At 51.1% G+C, this 15993-nt stretch overlaps 2 protein-coding genes across 2 annotated transcripts; one reads left to right on the top strand and one right to left on the bottom strand.

Annotated features, from left to right (window-relative positions):
* Nucleotides 1–11039: 11039 nt before the first annotated feature.
* On the top strand, nucleotides 11040–13866 carry V2A60_000945 (uncharacterized protein; the record flags this gene model as incomplete). The annotated part of the gene is made up of 2 exons (XM_083252311.1): nucleotides 11040–11284; nucleotides 11358–13866. 2 exons carry the CDS (start codon nucleotides 11040–11042, stop codon nucleotides 13864–13866), a joined length of 2754 nt encoding a protein of 917 aa, XP_083108437.1.
* A 600-nt stretch (nucleotides 13867–14466) lies between these two features.
* Nucleotides 14467–15091, bottom strand: V2A60_000944 (lumazine synthase RIB4; the record flags this gene model as incomplete). Its single annotated transcript, XM_083252310.1, has 2 exons — nucleotides 14467–14788; nucleotides 14889–15091. The coding sequence occupies 2 exons, from the start codon at nucleotides 15089–15091 to the stop codon at nucleotides 14467–14469; spliced, it is 525 nt and encodes a 174-aa protein (XP_083108436.1).
* Between the last annotated feature and the right edge of the window lie 902 nt (nucleotides 15092–15993).

The raw sequence follows: 15993 nt of genomic DNA, 5'->3' as shown, positions 1-15993 counted from the left end.
GGATGGATGAAGGCGAGCAAAGCACAAACAACCACGCAGGGTTGAAGGTTCAATGCGGCGAGGAAAGGGAGCGGGAAAAGGGAAAAGACGAATCGAATAAAAGGGCGATGCTTGGAATAGCGAGGGCGCGGCGGCGCAGACAATTCGTTTTCGATGCAAGAAAAAAAGAAAAGAAAAAAGAGTAGAACAGCCTTTTTCCCCCGAGCTCGGCGAAGTAGATAACGGCGGGACCCGCGAGGATCGAGCTTAGCCGACACGAGGATAGATGAAAGGCTAAAAACGAAGATTGATTATACTTGGTACAACCAGGACCAGGAGAAGAGACTCGGTAAGTAGCCGCCGACCGAAACGGGTTTTTTCGTGGAATGTCTGATTGATGCCCCGTTGCTGAGATGTAGTAAGTTTCTCTTCTTTTTCTTTCTTTCTTTTTTTTTTTTTTGTTTCTTTTCTTTTCTTGGTCAAGAGTTCAATGATATTGATGTGAGATTGGGGGGGAGGGAGGGTTGCAATGGAAGAAAGGCAAAGAAAGAAGGGGAAAAAAAAGAGGTTTGCAGAGCGATTATTTGTGCTTTTGACAGCTTGGTCAATTACAAGTAAATGAACCAAGAAAAAAAAAAGAGTAGGTAAAATATTATGTCCGTCTGACTGAACTGACTAGGATGGATGGATGGGTTGCGTTCAGCCGGCTGCCTCACTCCCCGCAATGGTTGGTCTTGGCCTTTTTTTTTTCTTTTACGCTTGGACGCTGCGGAGCAGTTTTTTCTTTGTGTTACCAATGACGAGATGTATACCAGTATAGAGATGGCAAAAAGGACGAGTTTAAAAATATTCTTTTCTTGATCAAAAAAAAGAGACACCCTGATTCGTGCCCCCCCTCGGAATCGGCTCGGTCAAAGCACAAGAAGCAGAGAGCTTTTCCTCTTGTCATCTTGTCTCGTCATCTTGTCTTGTCCTTTTTTACCTTGTCTTTATTGTTTTTATTGTTTTCATTTATTTTTGCTATTTTTCCGTATGCATCACACCTGAGTTTGCCCAACTTTATGCATTACAATCTTTCATTATGCGTAGCCCAAACCCCCGCACTCGTCCATCGCCTTGGCTCTTTTTCTTTTTCATTCTTCTTCTTTGGTTTTTTTTTTCTTTGGCATTTTTCCTTTTTCCTTTTATTTTTTCTTCCTCTTCTTCTCCTTCTTCTTCCTCGTCCTTCTCCTCCTCTTCTGCTCTTCTCTCGCTCGTCTGCCATCATCATGATACCGCATCACCCCTCATCTCCCTCACCATCACCGCCCACTCGAGTCAGTTTTCAACCCTCCCAGCTTTGACCGAGTAACATTCAGTAACCAAGTAGGGGTCTCGACGCCATTTTTTTATTAATTTTTTTTTTTTTTGCCGGCGGCGCGACCCTGATGCAGTTCGCTGTTTGGCCCCATCTCCGGCTCTCCTCAACCCACCCACCGAGATTGCATCAGCAAACCAGCGCGATGCCGCTTCCAGTCTAGCACCGTCGCAGCGTCACCACATGTAGGCTTTGGCCGGCCGGGCAGGTGGTGGGATGGGGAACTAACTGTACCCCGACGTCGACTTTACTGGCGTGCTTTGTGCATGCGGGCTTTATATTATTGCGTGCAGTCTAATCGCTGCAAGTCTCGGTATTGAGAAATTTTGTCGTTCGCGCACCCAGGGTCCTCCTGCCTCTCTCTCTCCCTCTCTCTCTCTATGTGGGCCAGGCTCGGCTTGTCAACCTACCGTGCGAGATGGCATAAAAGACTCGCGGGGGCCAAAGCTCAAAAAGAGAATAACCTTGACCAATGACATGATTTGTTGCAACAGGCAAAATAACGGCACAAGATATGGGGGTGCTGCTCTCTCGGCGGCGCCAGAACACAATCACAACTTACTGAGTATATAACTATGTATTAGCCAGATCCCAGCGCCGGGTCTCGCTCCTCCTCGCATGTTTGCAGCTCTTGTATGAGTAGGTACGGAGTTGGGATTACCAGCAGCAGCTTGCACCAGGCACACAATCACCCATCTATATAATAGCCTGGTCAACTTTCTGGCTCCCCGCGATTCGCTATCCGCTTCAACGCTGACGCCAATCCAAGTAGCGGTCAAGACTAGGTCGGCCACTTGTGCTGTTTCATCATGGCCTAGGTACTTACCAAAAGACCCTGGAAGCGCGACGTTCGGAACCGCCGTGATCAGCACTCGCTGAAGAAAGAGGTCTGCTTGCGAGCATTGGGCACGAGGCAGTGGCAAGCTGGCCATCCCGCCAGTTATTGCCGGGGGTCGTTATACCGGAAAAGAACTAGTTCTGTTGTTGACTTGATTGGCCCGCACTTGGCTGCCTCCCGGAACACCAGGTGCGCCCATCCGCGAGCCCATCCGCGATCCAGATATTATAAAGACAACCGAGCATACGCTTCGCCCACTTTTTTTTTTTTTTGTTAAATCAAGTTCTGGCAGTTATCCGCAGCAGCACGTATCATCACTCAATAATCTGTATCCGTACAGATTGCTCAATGTTCAGCATCTCAGCCTCGGCCGCCGAGACGGGTCAGTCTGCATGTCATCGGCCAGGAAGACTGTTGCCCTTCCGACCCATTGCCCCCCCGTGTCTCTCTTTGTCTGCCAATTGCAGAACACGGCAGGCATGCACGTACATTGTTCTAGCAACTACTAGATTGGGGCTCTGCACATGACCCCGTTGCCAGTGTGATGAATTTGACTCAGGATGGAAACTAGGGCCAGGATTTTTTTTTGGCCCGCCAACTCATGTCTCGCCAGCCTCATGGCCTGTCATGCATGTCTGGGATTTTATTTCCGCCTCACCTGCTGCAGACGCAATCAGAAAAAAAAAAGGTGACGGCCGGTTGGGGCCAATGGTTCGGGTTATGTACGGAAACTTGGGAGTTTGTGTTTGCCCTGTGTTGGGAGCTGACTGCCAGCTACCCTACACTGCATGACGCAAGAGGAGCCCGCAGTTCCAACACGACATGACATGTGTCATCTGGTCAACTTTTTTCTCATGGTATACACAGTGCTGTAGCGAGCCCACCGCCAAACGAGACGAGTGCTGATGGTTTCTTTTTTTTTGTTGTTTTGCTGTAGGCCGGTCGAAATGCTGCGCTTTTCTCCCAAGAAGACCTAAGAAACCGAGACAACATGGGCGGCGAAACATGAGTAGCTGTCCCCAGAGAGTCAAGCCTCGTCATCATTACATACCTACACAATGATGGTGCTCCCCGATTGGTATTGATCGTGCGCGCGCTTCTCTTTTGGTCGGTGCCATCGCGGGTTCAACAGGGTTCGAGAACAATGACTGGAATGCGGCACCGTCGCCTCGCCAGCCACGCGGGGTCGGTCGGTCTCTTATTGCCTGCCGCAATTTTGACTAGTGCCAGAGAGAGAGAGAGAGAGAGAGAGAGAGAGAGAGAGATTGAGAAACGAAGCATCCAAGTGTGTGTGCATGATGGACTCGCGCAGCATCATACTGATTTTTCTCCATATACTCGAGAATGAGGCGTTGGGGAAAAGAAGGGTTCAGCCTCAATTTTCCGTGACGGCGCTCTCCATCGTCGCACTGCCCAATGCTCGAGTTACCAATGCAACGTGATGCAATGGCTTGGAGCAGCCCAAAAGAAAGCAGCCCCCCCCCCCCTCCCCCTCGGGCAAGACAGGCTGCGTGCAGACATGTCGTGCAGAGCAGATCAAGGCGCGCGCGCGCGCGCATTGTACTCGTTTGACAACTCCGTCTTGTAGACAATGCATCGCTCGGGAATGAAAGCAAGCCTGCTCCCCCCCCAATCCTCTTCTCAGCCACTCAGCCACCCTATACTGAGTAAATCAGATGGTTGCAAGAATTAAAAAAAAAAGAGTAGAAAAACGAAGAAAAAAGAAAAACTAGACCCTGTGGCTGCTTGTTGGAAATTGAATATTGGCAAACCCCTCCCCTGTTATGTGGAATCGCTACATGCCGAGGGGTGATATTACCAGTAGATGGCGGCACAATGAGGCTGTAGCCTGTTGCCTGTAGGCGCAATGTGTGTGCGCCACCTTTTTTCCCAAATCCGCGTACTGAGAGCCAATAGTGACAGCCTGCCAGCCAGGGTCCATCCATTATTCATTCAGCCAGCATTGACCCTTTTCTTCTCTGGCCTCTTAATCTTTTCTCCTCTGTCGAGCTAGATGCGAGGGTACGGTTTTTGATTTTTCTACTTATTCTTCTTTTTCTTTTTCTTTTTGTCTTTAAAAGGGACAGCCAACAAACAAGCTTCAACACCGCCCACCAGTAGAGATGGAAGGGCACTCACTTGTGGAGAGCATGAGGAGTACTTATACGAGCGGGAGGGTTGTGGCGCTGCACGATTCCTTTTTAAATTCTTGTTACAAAGAGAAGAAAAAAAAAATTATGGGTAGATAGGTCCGCTGCATAAGGGGATATTAATCTCCCGATACGATCAAGGGTTTTTCTATGATGAGTTTATTATTTTTTATTTCCCGCTAGGAGAGAATCGCTACTTATACGAGAGTTAAAGTTGAAAGAAAACGACAGGAATATTATCAGTCGGGCTATCGGGGGCCATTCTTGCTTTTTGTTGATACTCTTGGAGAGCAAGGCTTTCTTTTTGCAGAAAGAGCTCGACTCTGGGCATCAAAGTTGCCGATTTCGCGTGCAACTACTCCATACCAGCAGGATACTTTATCATTTCAATGACAATGGGCGGCTAATAAAGATTGACTGCTTTTACTTCCTTTTTTTTTTCTTTTTCTCCTTTTTTCTTTTTCCTTTTTTCCCTTTGTTTTCAACTCTCATCCCTTCGGAGCTGGAATGCCAATACTAGCCAAGGTTATTGTGGCATTTCGATCGTCATAGCCATCGTCCGATCATCTGTACTGGTACTTGGGTTCTCGTGCTAAAAAAAAGGGTAGCGCCAGCGGCCCCTCCCCTCCCTCCATCCCACCCCCCTCCTCTTTTTGAAAGAAGAGAAAAGAGAGACAGGCACAAGGATGAATGAGGATCACAAGAGAGGGGGGTTTTAGTTGAGAGTTCCGGGCGCGCGCACCTGATTGTATGGCAACGATGCCGGCCTACTGAGAGTGATGGATCGGTGATCAGGTTTCTTGTACGGAGTATTCGGGCAGACGGACGGGGTTAGCTTCCAGAGCTACTTACTCAGTAGGCGTTCCTGATGCTGGACCTTGGAACTGAATTAGCTCGGAAGGGGGAATTTTATTTTGCCTCGAGAATGCTCCTAAGTAAAGAAGAGATTTGAAAAAAAAAAAAAACGGAACGGAAACCAAGAGAGAGAAAGAAATGACGACTGCAAGTATTGAACCAAAGACACCGACCGTCTCTCTCACTCTGTCTTCTGTGGTTTCCTGCAAACGGTTAGACTTTCAGGCAATCTCGTACCTTCTCCACCGAGCCACCCCTTGAAGGACCAGCAGGCAGCTCTCTGAGCCAACTGTATTTGCACGAGGTGAGCAGGCTGCGAGGTAAAATTAGATGACTTGTTTAAGAGGAAAAAGGAAAAAAAAGGCCAAGTTTTGATTGTTGACTTTTGATTGTTGACTTTTGATTGTTAACTTTTGATTGTTGAAATGACCGACTACCGACCTTTTCATCATTTCTTGCGTCTTCTTTTCACTTTTTATTTTTGTTTTTGGCAGAGTCTCATGTCGCTTTCCGCATTTGCTTGTCCACGGACAAGATGGCATCCGAGTGCACTAACAAACATGCTGACAATTACTTTAGCACATGAGACTAGAGTCGAAAAAAAAAAGGGACAGAAATTCAAGCTTTTTCTTAGTGCCATTGACGCGCATGCGTATGTGTGTGTGTGATGAGAGAGCTAACCAAAAGCTTTTTTATTATGGAGTGATCGGCAGGCAAGGACAGCTACATCTTTTTTGTTGGCCTGGCATGGGAACGATTAAACAGATAAAAGAGCAAACGAAAAGAAACGGTGGCAAACAGTCACTTGGGATATTCCTGGGCCAATCTGCGAATTGGAAAAAAAAAGAAAAGAGAAGAGAGAAAAAAAAAAGAAAAGGGTGGTGATGCCAGTTGTTGCGAAGCCACCACCACAACAACCACCCGACATATCCGCTGCGTCCAGCGCACGTACGCATCCACTCACCACAGCTAGCCAGGGGGGGACAAGCTACTTACAGTGGGTTCTCCTTTTCACCCCCCCCCCCCCTCTGGATCCCAAACGTGGAAAAAGAAGCTTGTTGCGTAGAAGAATCATGCAGAGCCTTGGTTTTTTTTCTTCTACTGGTACGTAGTACTGTTCTTTGCTTGGCACGTTTTGTATCAAGCGGTTCTTGACCCCCCCTCTCCCCCTCCCGTAAAGGGTTCGGGAGGGTTACTTTCAGGGTTTCAAGGTCATGCAGAACGGAGTGCGTATACATCTATATCTCCGCGTATATATATGTATATATATGTGTGTGTACGTACGGATATATGTTTACATGTGCTCGGAGCCATGACTTGGCAGCGTCGCCCCAGGGGCCCGCTTCCTTTTGCTATAATACTGGTACATATTCTTCTTACCGTACAGGCTGCAATACGTGTCCCTATTTCAAGTGACGTACATATATATTTCAACATTATTCTTTTTCGCTGGCCAAGTCTTCACCCCATTCCCGAGATAGGCGCCCCCCCCAAAGCGAACCTCGTCTGGGCCGAGAGAAACTCCACGGACCGAGTGAGCTGAACGGCCCGCTCTTAGGGGGATGAGAGGGGCGGGGAGGGGTGTTTAGTAATGGCGTGGTTGCGGAATGGTCTGGAAAGTGAGAGTCTCCATGTACACGGAGTATTTGGTATTCTTTTCGGGTTTTGAACGGAAAAGCGAAAAAAAGAGGGCTTCTTTTGTCTTGTGAAGATGTCCGAGCCGGACGAATCCTTGAAGTGAAGGGGGGGGGAGGGATTGAGTAAACAAGAAAAAGAAAAGAGAGAGTGGTACTTGGAAGACTGGTTATTTCCTTATTAGTAGGCTGATACTTGAGACTACAGTTCCATTTTAGGTGCCATTTTCACATGTAGTGAACAATGACTTTTGGAAACGAGGAAAAAAAAGACAATAAATAAAACAGAATAAGAAATGACAGCACTGCGGGCTACTCACGCTTGGGGCCAAGTGGCGGCGGAACGGACCTACCTATAGGCTATGGCTATGGATGGCGGCGCCGCTCAACCGGGGGTGAGCGTTGGTACCTGAACGTACCTGTACCAGTATTAGCGACCTGATTTTCTCGTCCGAGGAGGGGGGGGGGGGATGGAAAATGCAGGATAGCAAAACGGGGGGGAGGGCAACAGTCATGGGCGAGTCAGTGGCGCATTGTTGAGCTGCTTCATGTTGACGTTGTTGTTATTGTCGTTGCTGCGGTCGTTGTTGTGGAAATTGTATAATGACCAGAAAAAAAGAAAGGATGGCACAGGAATTCAAAGAAACAACCCCCTCCAAAAAAAAAAAATGAAATGCATCTTAACTTGCAAGGCAGAATGACATGCTAGCAATACGGGAATGACATCACGACGCTCGTGTCGTGTGGTCTGGTCGTTGCGTGTGCGTCCAGGGCGAGTGGGTGGTTGACTGGGCACTTGGCATGGTTGATTCTGCTCATGTGCAGAAATCGATCCCCTTGGATAATAATGGCATGAATGTCCGGTACGGAGTCATCTGTATATGGGTGTATATGGATTGGACGATCAGCTTTGGTCTGATATATATCCATGTGTATATATATATATTTTTGGTGATGGGTTATTCTTGGTGCATTGCTTCCCGGACTCGACTTGCTTTTTCCGTTTATTTTATTTTGCTTTATACATTTTTTTAAACACCGTTCAGCCCGGTAGCTAAGGGGAACTGACACACCTACGATACCCGATTTCCGTCTCTGGCTCCAAATAGATGTCTTGATGTTTTCTTCTTGTCCATTTTATCAATCAAATACTTACCTCGTGGCAGTTTTTTTTGGGGGCGGACGTCCTTCCCATTCTGCGCTGAGCGGTGGAGCTCCCCTCTCTGCCTGTCTGATCCACGCAAACGCCGTCAAGCCCGTCTCGTTTCCCTTTCCCCTGCACGGGCTCGACGGGGCAGTGGGTGGTCTTGTTCCCCTTTGTGATATACCGCGCGTGTTATTGTGACCCGGTAAGTACGTAGCTAGGCGGGTGTATAACTGGTACTTAGTTGCCTGCGGCCAGTAAATTTCAAAGCACACTTGTAAGTGCGTACTACTACGTGCTGGAAAGTACCGCTGGCGTGGGACCCTTCATGGTTGTGCCCCCCCTTCTTTGTCAGGCCTCGTGAGAGCATTGCTCGCACACGCGCGCGTGCCAGAACGCTGGAAACCACTCGAGTTACGTCTGGGCTGGTAGATCACCACTGGTCAAAGGTGTAACGGGAAACTCGGGCGTCTGGCTAAGGGCCCGAATCGTTTCTCCCAGTTTCAACTGTACGAAAACGGCGAACCGCTAGCCAGGCACGTACCTCGATCTACTGATAGGTAGGCTAGTAGGGGAGCAAGTGCCTGCACAAGCAAGGCACGTAAATACCTAGGGGGTGCCATGCCGTTTCTGGTATAGAAGTAAGTACTTGAGTACTTAGGTAACTACCTACGTGCTTAGGTACTCGGGCAGATCGTTGGTACGCACACTGGCAGGTACCTACCCAAGTAAGTCAGTAGGTACCTGCTTAGGGTACGTCCTACGTCCTATGGTAGGTTAGTAGGTAGGTATTTACAAGGGGGGGCTGTGTCGAGTGCTGGCCAGTGGCCGCCGCCGTCCCCGATACCCCCTGGAAGGCCATCAAGTTGCTATTTTCAGGCTGCTAGGAGGGTGAGGGTCTCTCCGAGGCCCGCGCCATGCTGGCCTTGCGTCGTGTCTGCCTGTCTGCATGCCAACGTACCTGGCCAACTGGGCGCACCTGTGAGCCTTGCTTGCTTGGATGAGTCTTGCTGCACCACTGTGTGAATACCAGTGACCAGGGTATCTTACTAGGTGCACCTACCTCCTAACATACCTACCTACCTACCCATTTGCCATCTTGCCATGCAGCCATCTTGAGGCCTTAGCTCATAAGTAATCCGTATAGAAACGCGAACCACGAACCAACCACATGGTAGGTATCCACGTATCCTACCAAGCTTTGTTGGCTTGCAACTAGATAGGCCCCTTTGCCTGTGCTCCGTACTGGTACTTGGAACACGTATCCCTGCCTGCGATTGCCATAGCCGGTTGTTGGCTCGCCGCTCGACGGGCCTGCCCAAGTCCACTTGTGCGCCAGTAACGAACCTGCTGGCCTACTTAGTGAGTACCTGCTTAGTGCCTGCCTAGTACCTGTCTAGTACCGACCTACCAAGGTACCCAGCTGAGAAGGTAGGTACTTACTCAAAGTACTTACTGGTGAGATGCCCAGTACGGAGTACTAACCTACTCATTACACCCCCCGTACAGATTAGTTTTCGTACCTTGACCTTGGGTAATCCGTGGCGCGCGCCGTCGGCCGTCCGTTCCCCGTTACCGTCGCTCGCCTGCCACGGCGGTTCATTCATCAGCGTTCACAGCTGTTCCGCGCATTCATTCATTGCCTTCCTTGCCTTTCAGTTGCTGTTGCTGCCGCTGTCGCCGTCGCTGTCCAAACCTGTCCCACACAGTTCAGCCTGCCTGTCCCGTCCTTGTCCGCTTTTCCGCTTTGGCTCTCTCTCTCTCTCTCTCCGTCTCTCTCTTCTCGCTACGGATACCTAGACTCCCCTGCCGCTAAGCCTAACCGCCTACCTGCCTGCCAGCCTGTTTTTCCCTGCCAGGTCCTCACTCTTCCGTTCGCAGTCCCTTTCTTTGTATTTTTTTTCCTCTCCTCTTCTTTCTTCCCATCCCACACACTCGTTGCCGCGTTCCTCCATCCCCCAACATAGAGGTCTTCCCCGGTTGAACCTCGACTTTTTCCTTGTCGTTTCCTTAATTCCCGTTTCGTCCTTTTTTTCCCTCTTCCTCTTCGGCCTCCAGTATACCAGGGAGGGCCTTGTCTACTCCGCTAATATCTCCGCTTCTCTCTCTCTTTCTCGACGCCACGGTCCCTGAACCTCGAACGGCTTTTTTATTGCCCACCTAACCCATACGCTGCCCAATATCTGTACACCTCTCTTCTTCTTCTTCCTCTCCTCCTCCTCCTCCTTGTTCTTCTTCACAGTCGTCACTGGCCCCTGCATCTTTCTGACATCGCTTGTTACCTCGCTTCAACTTGCGGTGCGAAGAAAATCAATCAAGTTTTGCCTGGCTGCACTCTCAACCGAGGACCCCTTACTTTGCTCTCCCCCCTACTCTCGCTCTCCCCTCTTGGGCTTGGGATAACGCAAAAGTCCTCCCGTACACGATTGAGCGCCGCCGCAGCGTACATTTACGCAACCGTACCAGCTTTCGTTACATCATCAATACCCGTTGCAATATCTAGAGTCTCAGATTCCTTTGCCTAGTCTATGTAAGTTTCACACCTTCTCCCCACCAGCATACCGCTGCCACGTCCTCAAAGCCACCTCGGCCGCTTGTCTCGGGACAAGCTGCTTTCGAACAATTCATCCCAAAAGTCCTGGTTACCACCGACGTGGCTAGTTGTTTATGCACACTTGCCCCCCATGAGAGGAACAAGAAGAAGCAAAAATAAAACAACGATTTGTTTGGCTGACATTCTTCCTCCCCCCCTTAGCCGACGCTCTCGTCCTCTACGACGTCGCCCTTCGTTTGCGAGCATCACCGGTTTTTTTTTTCGTTGCCCCTTCAGCCTCCCCTTGAACGGCCCCAACGCTTGCACGTTGACTGCGCCAGCGCCCTCTACGCCGCATTGTGGGACCTCGTATCGCCCCGTCCGACTACGACGACGACAGATTTGCAAAATAGACCAAGAAAAAAAAAAGACAAAAAAAAGGAACAACAACCAAGCACTGCGCTGAAATTCGACTGATTGTGCTCTGCTCGCTTCCTCGCACCGCCATTTTATGTGCGAAGAGCCGCGCAGCATCTCTTCTACGTCCTGATGCCTCGATTTTCTGGCGCCTTCAGTAGGCGGAAGTCTGTCGCCGACAATCTCGAAAATGTCGACCTGAACGCTCCAGCTCAGCCCTCGTTCAAGGTTTTGGAACGCAACACACACACAGCGACCCGGTCCTTCGACGGCGGTGTTAAGATGGCCATGCCCAAACCCCAAACCCAGCAGCAGTCTCTCAGGCCCGTACATGACCCGCATGAGGACAACATGTTTGCCGACTTCAAAACCAGCCGGTGAGTTGACTTTGCCAAACATGGTAGCGCTTTTTTTCGCCCTCCTTGTCATGCTAATCACGCCTTTCCTCAGGGGCAGCGGCCTTTCCAACACTACCCAGGCCACTTCGACCGACACCTCATCCCGCCACAGTAATGCATCGACTGCACCTTCTTCCGCCGACATGCACGCCAACACCTCACCCGTTGAGACCCGCCAGGCCAGCAAGGCCCCTACACCTCCGGAGCATGATGGGCCTGCTCGCGGACCATCAACAAAATCTATCGGCGCGTCGCTATTCAAGGCCCCCCGTACCTGGTCCTTTGGAGGACAGAAGAAGCACTCTATCCCGCCTCCTCGAGACGAGCCTGCTGTTCCTGACCTGCCACCAATGTTGACGATTCAAACTGGTTCGGCTAGCGTCCCAACGGAGCCAGCCAGGCCGCCCTCCAGCCCTGACACCCCCGAGAAAAAGGCGCTGGATCTTGGGGGTGACTTTGGTGCCATGTTCTCCAGCCGACCTCTCGACACCGTCCGCGAAACCCCCTCAAACCCCCGATCTCTCACCGGCGCTCGACATAACACCTTGCCTACCTCGATGTCAGAGCCCCTCGCTCGCTCAGACTCTACCGTTACGCCAACCTACCCCGAATACAAGAAATCCACCCCTTCTCCTGTCCTGGACGAGGATGCCAAGCTCCTCCGAGACTCATTCACTGCCATGAAGTTTCTTGAGAACCGTGAATCCGGCAACGCGTCCGGCAACGGTATGTCCGTCACCGAATCTTTTTACACTCGGCAAACCCCGCGGGAGGATCCCATTGCCCGCAAGCCGGTCACCATTGCCGAGAGCTTCACCAAGGACAAGGAAGACAACCTGTTTGAAGGCCGTACATACTCCTTTGCCAGAAACAACCACAGGTATATCAGCCAGCGCAGCACTCACCCTCCTCGAAACAAGGTCATGACTCCTGCCGAGTTCGAGCAGTACAGGCAGGACAAGGAGAAGCAAGGCATGACGGCCAAGACGACCGGCCCTGCCCCTGGCACTGGCCGTGCTACTACTACTGCCTCGACATCGAAGCAAGACGACGACGACGAAGACGAAATCAACTATGATGACGACGAGGATGAGGCCGAAAAATCGAGACAGCAAGTGAAGCAGCGCCGTAAGCAGGAAGCTCACATGGCCGTCTACCGCCAGCAGATGATGAAGGTTACTGGCGAGCATGCCGCCCCTCCCATTACCCCCGCGCGTCCTAGCCTGCCTACGACGTTTAGCGCCCCTCAGTTGTCGACGACGAAGACCCCTGCGATCCCCATCTCTGGCGCATCGGACGAGGATGAGGATGACGAAGTTCCGCTGGCCATTCTTCAAGCTCACGGATTCCCTGCTAAGAACAGGCCTCCGACCATGTTGAACGTGCCCGGCTCCAGCCCAAACCTCCACACTTCCTACCAGCCACCAATCGCACGCCCCCAGTCCGTCATGGGCGACGCTTCTACGTCCTCCGCCAACCGACGATCTTCGACCCTGCCCGCTTTTGCTCGCAACCTTCCCCAGGACCCTTTTGTCGGGGCTTCCATCCACAAGCCGACCGTGCGAGAAACCCTTTCCTTCCACGAGGGATCACGTCATAACCAGGGCTCGCTACATCCCGGTGGCCTGGTCGGCGTCATTGCCAACGAAGAACGCTCGAGGGCCATGCGTCGTGGTAGTCCGAACATGGACGCTGGCAGACCTCTGCCTTCAAACATGTACCAGCAAGCTGGACCCGGCGGCTATGACCCCGTCACTGGTATCCCGCACCAGATGATGTACAGCCAGGGTGGCATGAACGGCATGGGTGGCGGGCAGATAATGCCAGGAATGAGCTCTGGGGACCAAGCACAACAACAGATGACTCAGCAGATGCAGCAGTTTATGCAAATGCAGATGCAGTTTATGCAGATGATGGCAATGAACCAGAATCAGCAAAATCCCGCAGGCATGTCGCAAATGCCCCAGATGCCCGGGATGCCCCAGATGCCATATATGCCCAACAACCCTTACCCAATGCAACAGCAGCACGGAGGCTATGGTGCGACTCAGTCCGCGGGTAATCTGTCCTCGCGACAATCTGTCATGGGCGCGGAGCCGATGATGGACCGCTTTGACCCCAACATGCGCACCATGAGCATGGTTCAACCCCCGTCACAGTTTATGGGAAACCATCCTGGTTACGCTGGTTCTACCCACGGCTCTATCTCTGGTGGCATGGGATATGCCCCCTCCATTGCACCTTCTGAACGCAGCAATATTGGGCTCCCTGGGCGCTACAGGCCGGTATCTCAACTTGCCGTGCCGCCGCAGAAGCCTAGCCAGAATAGCCTTGCTGCAGGTCACCTGTCCACTTCTTTGCCTGCGGGTCTCGCTATCTCTGACGGCCACAGGGGTAACTCGTCTCTGAACATGAGCCGAAGGTTGTCTGATGGATCTGACGATGATGACGAATCCGGCTGGGCAGCCATGAAGGCGAAACGTGACAAGAAGCGAACCCTGTGGCACAGAAAGGAGCCACTCAGTGGCGACCTCACCAACGAGCAGCTCGCAGGTATCTAGGCGACTGCGAGTCATTCATGTTGCCGACCTCCATTCCAATCAACTACCGACCTTCATTGAACCCGATTGTTTTTTGCATATAAAAGATGAAAAAATCGACAACGCACTTGGAGAAAAATGACACAGAATTCGAGAGCTGTTGAACCATTGCCCCACATCATTTTCATGTTTCTTTTTGGGATACCTCTTTTATATTTTATTTCCATGTAAACCACCTTTTTTTCTTGGTTTATTATTGCACTTTCCAGCCATTTACAGGATCGTTGGGAGAATGGAATAATTTTTATTACTTGATTGGGAAGCGACGTACTTTTGTTCATATTTTATTTTTCAAGCATTTGAGCCGGCATTTCTGGCTTGAATGTTTCGCAATCGCATCTCATGTTGCATGATAGACTTGTGGCAGATGTTTATAGCAAGGGTGATAATGGAAATAATTCGAATCAAATCCCACTATTATGTGGATTCTAGACACAAACGCCCGATATCACGTCTTGGTGAATGTCATGTACTGTAGATTTTTTTCTATGAAATGAATTCTGTTTTATATGGCCTCGTTTCCTCGTCGTGGGTCAGATACTCGAAGGCTTCCGCCCCTGATTAGCCCTCAATCTTGCCGTCGGCCCATTCCCTGCGCTTGACGCCCATCTCGACGGCGGCGAGTCCCCAGTCCTCGCCGTGGTTGTGGCCCTTGCCGTCGACGCCCGCGCGGGCGAGGGCCTGCTCGTCGTTGAGGACTGTCAGAACGCCGAAGATGACGGGGATGTCCGTGTCGAGCTGCACGCGCATGAGACCGTGCGACACGGAATCGGCAATGTACTCAAAGTGCATCGTCTCGCCCTTGATGAGGACACCGACAGCGATGATGGCGTCAAACGCCGGCGACCCTCCGGTGGTTTGGTACTTGGAGGCGACGTAGAGGCTGTAAGGAGGGGCAGGGAAGACGGTTAGTTGGATCTTTGCTTGCTTTTCTTTTTCGTATATGCGGTGCAATCTAATGATCTTGGAGGGGGCGTGCGTACCGCTTCGTGGCAATGGGAAGCTCCCAGGATCCCGGGCACGACTGCACGACAATGTTGGACTCCTTGACGCCGCACTCCAGAAGCTTGGCCTTGGCGCCGGCGACAAGCGGCTCGATGATGGTGGCGTTCCAGCGGGCGTGGACGATGCCGATGCGCAGGGCGGAGCCGTCGTGCTGCTGGGGGGTCGGGCCCTTGAGCGACATGATGAGAAGAATAAAGCAGCGAAAAAAAGGTTAATTTGTTTCCCGAGAAAGAGTTGCCGTCTGTCTGTCGGTGGAAATTTCGCGGACCTAGGTTGGGTCAAAATTGGCGAAAAATTCGAGAGAATGGGGCGAGAGCGGGAGAGGGAGAGCGGATGTGTATGTGTCTTGTTGGAGAGAAGGAGTCGTGATGTGGTTTTTCTTATCGTTAGCCGCGGTGAGCCCGGTTGCGGGAAAGCTTTGGTTTTCGAGAGCTCGTGATGGAGGGGTCGGTTGGTTCGGTCGCGGGGCAGCAAAGGCGAGAAAGGGGACTTGTAGGGCGGGGCGGGCGGACCGGTGTACTTAATGAGTGGGATATGTTAGTACTGAGTACCTAGGCATTGACGTGGGTGCCCCAGCCACCTTGCTGTGACCTGGTTGCCTGGCTCTATTTATCACATGGTGGGTTAGGGATATATCAATTTGGCTGGCGTCTGCACATATAAATAGGTATCTTTTCCCTTTGTTAGACTTGCCTTTGTTGGACTTCCCTTTGTAATACCTCAAGGGATAGTAATTACATCATGTTGTGCCATTTCGTCTCTCTGATTCGTATGCGCTATTGAGTGTAACTAAGGGTAGGCACCTCGGTGCTTGGTTAGCGCCTAAGTAGGCGTGTGAGCTGTTGGTGGGACGTTGGGTAAGCTGGTCCTTTGTAGATGCAACATTAGTAGAAGCAGATGCTTCATCGTCGTATTCTCCTTCGGCAGACGGATATGGAGAGTTGAGCCGACATCGCTTGTAACTGCCTAGGTAGATCGCCGAATGAGGGGAAGGCTTTGGCGACTTTGCCAGCTGTCAAACCGGAATGACTGACAGCTGGCAGAAGTCGGAAGACGGAAGCCCAAGACAGAACGTTGGCTAGG

The sequence above is a fragment of the Cordyceps javanica genome, chromosome 1, assembly GCF_051103115.1.
Source record: "Cordyceps javanica chromosome 1, complete sequence".
Lineage (NCBI taxonomy): Eukaryota > Fungi > Ascomycota > Sordariomycetes > Hypocreales > Cordycipitaceae > Cordyceps > Cordyceps javanica.
This window is presented reverse-complemented; position numbering and strand designations above follow the sequence as displayed.